We start from the raw sequence: 12,619 nt of genomic DNA, 5'->3' as shown, positions 1-12,619 counted from the left end.
TATCGAATGTCCAGATCCTGACTTGACAGCCTTGACCTGCATTTGGCCTGGGTGCCCATCTGACGAGTGACCACTGACCAGATTCAAATACCCCGGCGGCCACTTTCTAAGCAAGACAATAAAATGTGACATGTCAATGTCAGTTCATGTTCCCCCGCATCCCCGTGGATGGTCTGCCCGGGAGGCGCAGTGACAGCATCTGTGGATTCACAATGCTTGCAAGTGCTTCAAACGAGATCAATATTCGCTCATGTTATTAGCACTTTGTGTACTTGCTCCCTTCGAATTAATGGTGGCTCTAATCTCAGCAATTCTCAAACAATGACGTACAATCGCGCGGGAAGCCCCTCAATTTCAGGATAATCCCCCATGGAATGTCGAAGGTTCAACGGTCAAACGGTAAGGCTTGATCTCATCACCGAACACAAGGCCCACCAGCCGCAATTCTGGATAAATTCTATTTATTTCAAGCATCACCAACATTCCATTCCTACTACTGCACCCGCCCGCTCGCACCGCTTCCTTTCTCCGGATACCTACCCTAGAGGTAAGGACAATGCAGTTCTTAGTGTATCCCTGAAGCCAAGGGTGCGGAGCGCGTTATCCCCTGCCTTCATCGTTTGTTTAAAGTTGCAGGTGGTGTGGAGAGCGCGTGGCAAGATAGATAGCGACAGGGTTTGATTCCACACAAAAGGAATTATGTTCCTCCATTCACGACCAAACGCCGACGATATAAACTTTCTCGTTAATCCAGGGGGATGCGGATTACCCTCGGAGTATGCAAGTATATTTGCACGGTGAGCTCATGTTTCGCTAGACAGCTCAGCCAATTTGCCCCCATTCCCTCTGGCATGTTTACATTCCCAAAGGATGTAGCATCAAAAGACAATGTTTACGGGACCCTTGCTCGACGGCAATGCCATGAATTCCGCCTACCACCGTTGTGGCTGCATACATGCTGCACACAGGCAGGAGCGATCGACATCGTAAAAGGCCTTTTACAAAACTTGTAGCTGTCATGGGCATGCTGTAGGTTTTACGAAAACATCAAAAGGAGATGTTCACCACTGTCGCTCGAATTCGGCATATCACCACAACTGAGATATTATCCGGCCATGGAAAATCTCCATCAAATACTGTACGTGTCATGGTGACGAGCCTGGTGGGTGACTTGGGGCTCGTATGCTGGACCCTGGCTTCGTGCCCCTTCCCCCTTTTGCCTGTCCGCTTATCCCGCCCCTTCCTCCCTTCCTCCCTCGCCCCTTGGGCGGGATTTCTGTAAATGATCGAAGCAGGTGAGCTGCAAGGGAGAACGACTGACTCACAGATCCCATCGGCTACTCGTAAACACGTGGTGGTTAGTGCGGCCCCCCTTTTCGAACTCCAAAGAGTTCCTTCTCCGGCTTGAGGACGACATTCCAGCCTCGCTATTTACTTACCTACTGGTCACGCTCGGCCCTATTTAGATCATTCATGAATAATATATCTATTTCATCTGCCTCGGGTTCTATTCTGCCTCTACCGATTTCCACTGCACCCGTCTTGGGGCTCTCATTACATCGTGCTAGGAGATGCCTTGGCTCAAGAACAGTCCTCCTTGGACGGGGTTGGATATCGACGTGCAAAGGCGGCGACTGTAGTGTATCCGCCCCCAGAGTAAGAGATGTATCTTGAGCCTCGATTCCTACTCCTGATACCTTAGTGCCTGACGGTCGTCAGACATGGGCCGCAGGAGAGACAGATGCTTCCTTCATGTATTTGCTCCGCTGGTCCATCAAGAAGGAACACGTCGCAAGGTCTTCGATATGGACACGTCCAACAATTAATTAGCTGGGCAACCCTGCCACCAAAATCCGAGGTACCGACTCAGTCCGAATCAGTGTCTTTTGATATGCTGGACCGGGCCATGTGATCATGCAATCAAATACAGGTGGCTCGTCCTATCTGGACACTGCAACGAGGGCACAGGAGTCCTTGTAGACCGATCAAGTTGTCTCTTCGCCCTGAATCTGATTCGTTCTAGTCGTGTCTATGCCATCTTTTTTACCTTTTTGGGGGTATCATTTTGTACAGACTTTGCTTTCATCGATCGTTTCCATGGTTCTCATGCATGCATGCGCGCTAAACTTAAGGCAGTGCCAGACAGACCAGGCTCAGGGAGGCCAACGAACGCCAATAGCTGTGCGATGGAATATTCTCGACTTTCCGCGCTCGATGAGTTCAAGCTCGATGGACGGCAGCTTGAGGCTTCTAAAACTCGTTCTCGTCGCCTCCCGCAACAATCACGTTGTTGATCTTGAGAACCTATGAAGTATTGTTAGTCATGCACATCGGGAATTACACTTGAGACGGGGGTCTACCAACCATTCGACATAACTGGGTGGCCAGGAGAAGTTGTTGTCGTTTTCCAATCAGAGGATCAATGACGAAGTTGTCACGCATATCTGTGACATGTCAGTAAGAGTGTCTAGCTTGTGTGTTGTGAACGAGCACATACCATTGTTGCCTGTTCCCATGCAATCGACGCCGAGTCGAGAATTCTGCTCCTTCAATTGCCGCGACTTGACGTCTGCTAATGTTTCAATGGGACTTAACCCTGAATTTTCTGCTAGAGCCATAGGTATAGCATCAAGTGCATCTGCGAATGCTCGCATGGCATATTGCTCAAGGCCGGGAGTTTTGGAAGCGGCATCCTCCACAGCCAAAGAACATGCAATCTCTGCAGCACCACCACCGTACACGACTCGGTTGTCCCTCACAAGATTTCGCACGACACAGAGGGCATCGTGGAGTGATCGCTTGGCTTCATCAATGATCATTTTATTGCTACCGCGGACGAACACGGTGACCGCTCTTGTGTTGGCGCATTCCTCAATGACTAGCATCTTTTCGCGTGTCGTGCCGAATGTCATTTCTCTCACAATACCAGCTTTACCGAGCTTCTCCTTGCTTAGGTCTTCAAAACGAGGTACGATTCTACCATTGGTCGCGATTGCAATCAATTCAATCTCGGGACCACCTACCCATCGTACAGCAGGAAGTTTATTCTGTAGCAGCAGATGGTTTGCTTCGTCATCAAATCCCCATTGACAGATGACAAGGTTGGCGCCGGTCGCCTTGATCAAATCAATCATCTCGATGAACTTTGTCTTTTCGTATTGTTGAAGCTTCTTAAATTCTTCAACCGAAGAGATATCGAGCTTATGTTTCGTTTTAGGCTTGGGAGGTTCAAAGGCACATGTCAGAATGGCGAGTTTAGCATCCTTGACTTCGCTAGGCATCTGTGGGTGGGAAAAGTCTTTGTCGACAATGACGCCCTTTACAAGAAGCGAGTCTTCGATGGAGCCACCCGCCTTTCCATCGACTTTGATCAATTCAAAGTCAACATCTTTGCGCTCGAGATCGGCGACAGACATGACGGCTTCAACGGCAATTTTCGCAAATTGATCATGGGCTTTGCTGACGATTTTGCTTCCCAGGCTGGTTTTGGCGACCTTTAGTAGATTTTCTTGCTTCTCCTTGGTGAAAGTGATCTCATCACTGATCTTGTCTAGGTGTGCAACTGAGATTTCGCAAGCCTGATCGTAGCCATCTGCAATACGAATGGGATGGATTCCCTTGTCAATCAGATCGGCCGCTTGGTCAAGCAGGGCGGCAGCCAGAACGACAACACCTGTTGTACCATCACCAATCTCATCATCTTGGGATTTCGACAGCTCAACCATCAGTTTTGCAATCGGATTGGAGAGTTCCATTTCGGACATGATGGTTCGCCCGTCGTTGGATATTTGAATGTCTCCATCAGGAGAGATGAGGATTTTGTCGAGACCTCGTGGGCCTAGGGATGATCTGACGATACTTGCAACTGTCCTCGCAGCGATGATGTGTTGTTTTACGGCTTCGGTGCCATGTGTGCGCTTCTTGCTGCCTTGATCTCGGACCACGATAAAAGGTCGACCGGACTCATCCTTCAGGAACTGAGCCTGCGATAGATCTAACTGCATCGCCATGTTGAGAGCGTGTGCCTTAGACGTAGGGCCAGTCCTAGAGTACTTTTCAATCCGGCGCAGGCGTAGGGGTTGGTATTCGAGCGCTTCTCACCGGGGATCCGATGGAGGGGTCGATTTTCGGGAGTGATGAGTTCGACTTGAGTTGCTCCAGACAAGACGATTCTTATGGATTCAATTCGAATGTCTATTTTCCTTGGAGGGCAGAGGAGCGTCTGTAATAGCTGCCTGGGTTGGTCACAGTCGATTGATTTCCAATGGACGTGCCTGAATTTTTTTGAGATCTCCAAAAAGTGCCCGCGCGGGATATGGCTGCAGTCGCTGTGCCTGGGTTCGTCCGCAGCCAAGACGTGGAGGAGTACCTCAAAAGCGGCAAGTCACTAAATGAGGGCTAGCTCATCCGCTAACATCAAGTCCCCTACTAGTAACTGTCTGAAAGGCGGATTATAGTAGTTCCCTCACCGAAGACCTAGCTCCCTGTCGACCACCAACTTCTCCGAATCCCAGCCCGCACCTGGTTCTCCGCGTTCTCAAGACGCTCTTATTATTTACTAGCACGTCTGGAATCCTTTTCATCTTGCGCGCATTACTGTTGAGCTTTCGCATCACAGAAGCCTCCTTCGATTCACTGCAAGTATTCTTCCGTCCTTTCACACCTCGCACGACTCTCTTGCGCCACCTCTTGTTCGCCACAATGCCCAATTTGGCTTACGGTCAGTCTGTCAACCTCTCCTTGCCTTCCCAACTCCAGTCTAGAGTTGCACCGTGTCGCGTCGCGTTTGAATTACTAACACGGCATCAGGCAGCGATGACTCAATGGACGATGACGTGCTAAAGCCAAATTCCAGTTCTGAGGCAAAAGACCAGTCCAATGGAGGGTCGAACGATAAGACTGAGTCCCGATCTGGTCGCGGAGAAATCGATGACAAGGATCACTCTGATTCGGATGGATCTGAAGGGGCGGAAGCGGATGAATATATCGTTGAGGCAATCCGCAGCCACAAATTCATCAAGGGCATTGCGCACTATGAGGTGAAGTGGCAAGGTTGGCATGATAAAGACAACACCTACGAGCCGGAAGAAAATCTTCAGTAAGTCTATCAATTCGGACAACACTAAAACTCCTGCTTGATCATCTAATTCGACCGATCAGAGGTGCTCTCGCCATTCTTGCCAAGTACTATGATAGCATTGGAGGTGTACCGAGCCTCAAGAGGAGTAAATCTAAGCAGTCTCTTCGCGAAACCCAACCCCCCACCGAGTCTCCTGCTCCGAAAAAGCGCCGCAAGAGAAATGATACGTCCGTGGCTGCTAACGAGGAGGATGAAGGGACGTGGACACCTAGCTCCCAGAATTGGGAACCTCAAGTTGACCGAATCGACACCGTCGAGAAAGATGATTCTGGCCAGCTACTCGCATACATTTTATTCAAAAATGGGAGAAAGACGAAAATCGGGATGGACAAGGTGTATGTGCACTGTCCTGTGCCCATGCTGAAGTTCTACGAGAATCACCTGAAATTTAAGTGAGAACTCAAGTGATTACCATAGGGACAACTTGTTTTCTGGATTAGTATGGAGGGCGCCCTTGCGATATTCATTCACTTGGCACATCCACTTCTGGCAATGTACGAGGAAAAGTATTCTGCGGTCGGTCGGTCCTCTGCTTGCGATACCTGCTGCCTCAAGAGAGCACGGAATGAGAACGGAAACAGATTTCATCTTACACAACTCGAGCCACTACTTCTCCCGGAGTCAGCAAAAGGAGGTAATCACTCCATACAAGGAGGTTCGAAAGAACTCCAGACAGATGTGGTGACCAGATATGTCACTTCAAAAGAGTGGCACGACCGTTTTTAATGTTGAGCTACGCTGATTTGCTTCAAACGCCCTCTATGTAACAACATACCAGTCACTCTTGCGCCGTCAATTTTCGGGCGCTTGGGAAAGTGACATTGTCTTGCAAGAACAGCTTCTATCTTTGGGTTTCCAACCTTTTCCCTCACCACCATTGATCACTTGACAGAGAGGCATCACTTCCGAAGAACACGACAAAGTCGCCTGAGTTGCGAGAAGCCCGTATGTGCGACGGAAACAGTGTCTAATGACCTAGATGAGCACTCTCCCTTAACAAAAAGTGATCTTCATTTAGCACCTGAGCCATATGCCCACGATACTTCAATACCATTGAAAGAAAACGTTTTGTTCGACCACTCGAGAGAGGTCAATACTGGCGCACTGTCCAGCCTCGAGCGTCGCTATGACGAACCTAGTGCTTTACCATACGGGAACCGATCGCTCGGTGCTTGTGGTCCTCAGTACGCCCCGGACTTGAACATACCCAGCCGCCAAGGATCTATTCAGACTCTTTCGGCACAGTGCAGTAACATCAGCGATGAAGAGCACATCGAAGAAGCATTCGTGGCTCCATCCAAACTTCAGTCTCTAGAATGCCACAACTCAATCACGATCCTTGATACGTTGTGGAAAGGCGCGGCTGGCTCTAGGCGTATCGGATTCGGATCTGCTGTCCGGTATACCTATAAAGGGACCATGAGCTGATATCATGATAATGTGTTCTTGAGCGACCGACCACGTCAGGCTCATTATGGATTTCTCCTGTGTTCGGCCACGATGATACGATTTGAGTGTTCTGCCCTGAACACTGAGTTAAGGTGCTTATTGGGATTCAGATCAGGGTAGACTGGGCACCATCATCGTGCAATTAAATTCTCCAAGGCTCCGCGCATTGCGGATTACGACCTCCAAAAGCCATTCCTATCTACCTGGGCGAGTAGACGTCGTCCCTAAGAAGGACCCAAAAATGACAGGCATGGAACAGGCATCATTTGGATGCCGAGATTGTATGTCCACGAGCCTGCGACCAATACTCATTCGTCGCGAATTCAAATGTTGGCCCAGACGCGTCTCGGAGGCAGTTTGACAACTACAGGGCCAACACGGGTATAGCATATGAATTGAGCATATCTGCACCAGCTGCCTAGATGTCTGGGTTTCCGATTGATGGAACTCTAAGATGACGATCATCCTCGCTTGCGACTACAAGTATAGTGTTCAACGACCTACGCGAGGTATCTGGAGCTGTAAATAGTGGAAGTTACAAGCGAGCTCTCCCACAAACCGCTGTATCGTGATGACTGATCATCCGGGCAAGCTCTCCCAAGTATCCCATATCTCAGTTGGGAGGCATTCGCTTGTGGCCTTTGACTCTGACGTTGCTCAGATATGTCGAGCTGTTAAAGAGTGTAGATCAGTGTTTAACTGGAATCTCTCCTGCAAAAGGAGCATTCACTTGATGATCCAAGACCACCCACCCTACAGTCAGTCATATCTGGAAAAGAGAACAAGCACCATCAGTTAGGGAATCAAAGACTTTGAAGTCACCGATCGAGCCTAAGTTATGAGCTGACTTGTCAGCGACCAACAACAACTAACGGAAGTTCGTAACATTGGCCTTCCGCTACCTCTATCTGGTCGAAAGCCACTGGCAGCGAGGCATAACCCAGAATTTCAGTTGATATTTACCTAGGTATAAAATAGGCTTTGTGGAGCGGGCATTGCGAACTTTAAACCCGGGGGGTAGTTCCCCTGCAAATATTCACAGCCACGTCTTCAACGTTGTTGCAAGCCTGCCTTCGTATTTAGCGGGAAGCTTTTCTTTCTCGTACTCCAGAAAACCACTCTCACCACGTTCAATTTCTTTTTCAGTTTGACCAAAGATTATCGAGCAGTTAACTACTCATCGTCGTAGCTAAATGAAATCAAGCACCTCGGCGAGGTGAGAGAACAGTGGAAATCAGATTGAGCAACAATGATCGATCAATGCTGGTAGGAAGCCATGAACGAAAGATTGGACGAACTCGTCAAGAAAAGGCGACCTGGCTCAGCCACTCCCACCACAGGAGAGCCACAGGGTAGGCTGTTCACGAAACAGCCACTTGTTCTCCAAACTTTTCGCCAGAATCAGACTGATCGGAAGTGCCGGGCCTGGAAGCGCCATCGCGATCTGAGTGGTTGATATATATCCTGGACCTTGTCACCGCTGGTCGCCTGCTCGGCAACGCCATCAGTGCAGGCATCCTCTATTCTGCATGCTATATTGTACAAAGTAGGCATCCTACAAATTGACCTTATGGTGGTACGCACCCCCTGTATCTCTTTCGAGATTCATATATGTTGTTCATGCTCGTGGAAAATGCATCAAGCTGCGAGCGACTTTGGTGCTGCACTATCTGCTGGAACACGAACACTCAGAGATCTACCCTATCATAATCAAGGTGGTCATGGATCAGAACCGGCAAAGCCCAACACGTTTACCTCTACGAAGTGCGCCCGCCTTTCGTGACCTTCGCAACAACATCCGCCTGAATGAGCTGAACCATCGGCAGCGTACGCAGCCAGTCGAAGCCGATAGAGATGCGGGCAGCCAGACACCGTACTCGAGGGCCGCAGGCAGTCGATCTACTTTCACCACCTCACAGCAATCAAATATCAACTCACGAAACGAATCAGAGACGAATGTTCTTATTCAGGAAAATAACGATATAGCTGCTCCTCTGAATGGCGTCCAACCCGCTAGCATCATACATGAGCACCGTAGTTCAGGTGGCGGTGGACCAATGCAGCACTATTCCCGCAGACCAATCTGGGATGACATCTGGCTGCCATTGGCTTGCATCCATGGGTCCATGCTTCTTGAGCTCTGTTGTCTTGCTGTATTGATCTCAGTATACAAAGTTCATGGTGAGAAGGGGCTATTCTCGGAGCCGCAAGGCTGGCGCGACCAAGCGCAGCCATCGTATATTTTGCTTAATGTGCCAGCCAGTATGGGAAACCCAATGCAAGGTCTTCACTAGGCTAACTACAGACAGCTTGGCTGACTTTCGTGACATCAAGAGCTCCGCAATTTGCTGGAATGCTTGCCGGACCGCTGATGGATTTATGGGCGTGGAAGATTGCACAGTCAATGGTGGAAGCAAGTGCAGACGTTGAGGAGAACGGCTTACCAACTGTATACCAGTTCAGCCTCTTGATAGGTATTGCCCTAGCATCCTTCGACAGATTACGTCGATGGACGTCCTATCGCAGCTGTCGTCGGCAGCGAAAGCGAGCTCAGCGATCTCCAAAACTGCTAAACCGGGCCGGACTACTCCTTTACTTGTGGCTGTTTTTGATGGGCCTTACATTTGCAGCGGACACATTGATCCACTATACAACCGCGACAATAGAATTCCATAAAGTCTCACAATCAGGCAACATTCAATCTCAAGGGCGCGGATTATCACAAAGGTGTCTCACCATGGACCGTATCGAAAACTACGGATGGCCTTGCTCTCTCAACAACTTGGAGTCCGAAGATGACTATCTTCAAGAACATAACGAAATGCTTTTCCTATCACACAATAGTTCTGAGACGTCGGAGATCCATTTTTTCCAAAGCAATGTATCAAACTTTGCCATGTTGCTACCGAAAACATCAACCCTTTCTCCTTACGTCGACTTCCGGGCATCCACGATTGGGGTAGAGACCAGATGCAAACCTATCACTTATCGTTGCAACCTAACAAGTTGGGGACCAAGCGACTTGTATTCCAACTTCTCTTGCAGCCCAAATTTCTGGGGTATCCTTGGGAAAACAATAAACCAAACTGATTCTGATCTATCGCCTCTTGCTCTTAAAGTAGGCACAAATCTATTGTAAGTTCTTTTGACAACAGCAATGTGAACTGTGCTAACCGCGTCTAGTGTCGCATTTTTTGCGGACGAGGAATTCAAAACGCCTTACAACACTGTGGGATACAACACTACAACAGGAGAGCCAGATTCGAGTGCTCCGATTTGGACGGATGACAAGCTACAGAATGAGGTTCGAGTTACATTTGCCGCAAGATTTGCCTCAACGGCCATCCGTGCCGGAACCGATCTTTCTCTTGACGCAGGGTTCTACAAAGGTCCAAACAGTGTCTATGATATCATTCTGAGTTGCTCCTATCAGTCTCTTCAAGTCAATTACACTTGGTTCAATGGTACAATTCAGGATATAGCCTTCGAGCCCGTTCAGAACGGCACGATATCTGAGATTTGGCACGGCCGCCACGTTCCACATTCGGTCACGGGGGAAAGTTCCTCTCTGCAGGCCATCCTTGCACAGGCTGCTGTGCAGCCCTCGAGCACAGCCTTCGCACAAGCCTGGGCCGACTTATACTCGCCCGTCATTATGGCCACTGTCGGTGGGGTGATGGCTGGGAGAGCAAATGAGCTCCAGCAAGAGCGCTCACCTATGCTGGTTGTAAAGCTTTGGATTCCTGCATTGACGAGCCTCGTTTTCTGCTGTCTCTGCTATATTGTTGCTGGATCCATTCTAGTCTATCTTGCTCTACGAACCGCTTCACTAGGAGACTTCTCAGATGCGAGGACACGGCTCGGCATTTATGGAATTGCGGATTGGGCTGCTTCGGCAAACATGACGAGACAAACAGGCATGCTTTGTAAAGAGCAAAAGATAGAAAATGAAGCTTTGTTGGTGGGATTTGCCGGCGACGCAACCCAAGGCTACCATTACGTTGTTCAAGCGAACTAAGGGGGGAAATCGAGGTAGAGAACAGAGAACTCGTGACAAAACTTTTGTGTTCGTGCTAAATAACTCATAAACTAGCTATGTTATTGACATTTCCTAATGCTTTTGAATGGGCGGTTTTAAGTCGGATCCTCATTAAATAGATTTCTGCGATGGCCGAACTCATCCCCAGCTATGCCTTTCGGAAGGCATGGTGCCTTGAACTCGATACTCGTGAGAAGGTTAAGGATGGTTTACTGGAGACAACTTAAACTAGGGCAGCTGGTAGCGTAGAATTCGTTCAACTCCTCAAGATTCCCCACAACGTCGGCAACAGTGTCTGGGCAGCAGGCTCGTGGGCACGGAGGTGTACACCACCTTTTTGGATCGGAACAACAACCATCAACCCCAGAATTTATGACACCTGGTCGGGACTGTGGCTGATTACAATCGCCTTTGACGTGCCAGGCAAGTTGCTCCAAGTTGAATAGAAGGTCGCGCTTGAGTTGACATATGGCTGTTTGGTTTTCTTGCATAGCTGCCTGGGTCAATGGCTGCTGAGCAGGGAGGGTGGTTTCCCAGTTATTGCCGGGAGTGTCTGCTGCGTAAGCCTTGATATTTTGTTTGCTGAGGGCGACAATCAACACTAGAAAAGGAAGGATTAGGTGATTGTGGTGTTTGAACATTTTTGGAATCTGGAGGTCTTGAAGCAGAATTCGATGTTTCGTGGGGAGATAAAGCTTAGGTTGAAGCACCGTTAGGATGAATATCACAATGAAAGGTCTCTGGTCTTTAATTTCAAGGGATACTCCGTGTTCTATGCTTGTTGCACCAAGCCTGACTCCAATATTTGGCGGTCTCAGTCACTCTCGCACTCGCATTTCACGAAGTGTACATGAGTAGGATGCGCGGATGCGGAGCTGTCCAATTCTGATGAATGTTAAAACATTACAACGCATGATTGCTGTTGCCTCTAATGGCCTCACCGGTCATCCCAAAGCTAATCCTTCTGGCGCGCCATTGTACCACATGGTAGAGACCCAGGTCATGGTGTCGCGGGAGAGACCTGTTTAGGGATAGCAAAATTCGTGTCCAATTCTTGGTTAGCCGCAGTTTGATCGTATCCAGGGTTGTGAGAGCGATCGATCCAGGCAAACAACGCCACCTCGATACGGCACTGTCCCAGGCTTGTGGTGCCGAGCAGGCGGTTCGCTTCTCGCGAAATATGTTCGCAAACACAGAAGTTCCATTTCGTTCTGACTGGGTGTTTGTGACCAGTCGTCTCGTGTGCGACCAGTTCAAACAGCAGCATGGATCATGAAGTAAGTGAGGAATGGGAGTAATTAATGAATCTAAATGCAACCCGATTCATGGATTTATCTGCCGCCTCACCCGATTCCGCGCTCAGGCAAAAGTCGTCACTGGTCACCAAGGAACAAAGACGAGAGCAGCGCAAATGGACGTTCTTCATGACACTCTGTCGCCATTCTGCATGAAAAGAGGGGTAAGCACAAACGCTTTTGTTTTCTACCTAGGGAGTGTCTACGCCAATGTTCTCAGCGACTCCTCCTGCTGGCGAATACGAGTGAGGTATGCAAGCCAAAGTTCGGATACGACCTCACAGCAACCAAGGTCGCTGCCGTGCTTTTTGACGCTTTCTCGGACAAAATTCTCTCGAAAGCGCAGAGCTCCATGACCGTGACCATGTGGAGTCAAAGGGTAATCAAAACTCAGCAGACTGCGAACCAGATTCTCCAACGTCTTCAAAAGAAACGTTTAGTTGCTTCTCCGTAACCTCGAAGTGTAGATTTTCTATTGACGCTATTCATGATCGTTGAAAGACACTCTATGTCCAGGGGTGCTCACTTGACATGATATCACTTTATTCTAGATCCGAACCCGCAAGCAGTGCCCCAAAATACATTTTTGGATCAATTGAATCTCCTATCACTCCTCATTCCGATAAGATCTCAGCTTTAGAAAGGAAGTTGCTCCCTGCACTCATCGACCACCTTTTGGCCCGAATTGTTCTACGA

The 12,619-nt window shown here is 49.0% G+C and overlaps 3 protein-coding genes across 3 annotated transcripts; 2 read left to right on the top strand and 1 right to left on the bottom strand.

The window, feature by feature from the left end:
* Positions 1-2,250: 2,250 nt before the first annotated feature.
* Positions 2,251-4,010, bottom strand: CCT5 (T-complex protein 1 subunit epsilon; the record flags this gene model as incomplete). Its single annotated transcript, XM_064849544.1, has 3 exons — positions 2,251-2,304; positions 2,365-2,444; positions 2,498-4,010. 3 exons carry the CDS (start codon positions 4,008-4,010, stop codon positions 2,251-2,253), a joined length of 1,647 nt encoding a protein of 548 aa, XP_064703768.1.
* Positions 4,011-4,701: 691 nt separating this feature from the next.
* Positions 4,702-6,568, top strand: LTR84_005979 (uncharacterized protein; the record flags this gene model as incomplete). Its single annotated transcript, XM_064849543.1, has 5 exons — positions 4,702-4,720; positions 4,810-5,098; positions 5,161-5,475; positions 6,033-6,085; positions 6,159-6,568. The coding sequence occupies 5 exons, from the start codon at positions 4,702-4,704 to the stop codon at positions 6,566-6,568; spliced, it is 1,086 nt and encodes a 361-aa protein (XP_064703767.1).
* Positions 6,569-8,310: 1,742 nt separating this feature from the next.
* LTR84_005978 (uncharacterized protein) lies at positions 8,311-10,607 on the top strand (the record flags this gene model as incomplete). The annotated part of the gene is made up of 3 exons (XM_064849542.1): positions 8,311-8,851; positions 8,899-9,724; positions 9,773-10,607. 3 exons carry the CDS (start codon positions 8,311-8,313, stop codon positions 10,605-10,607), a joined length of 2,202 nt encoding a protein of 733 aa, XP_064703766.1.
* Between the last annotated feature and the right edge of the window lie 2,012 nt (positions 10,608-12,619).

Source organism: Exophiala bonariae (assembly GCF_035927105.1).
Source record: "Exophiala bonariae strain CCFEE 5792 chromosome Unknown scaffold_22, whole genome shotgun sequence".
In the NCBI taxonomy this organism is placed as follows: Eukaryota; Fungi; Ascomycota; class Eurotiomycetes; order Chaetothyriales; family Herpotrichiellaceae; genus Exophiala; species Exophiala bonariae.
Note: the sequence above shows the minus strand (reverse complement) of the source record. Positions and strands in the feature narration are given on the sequence as shown.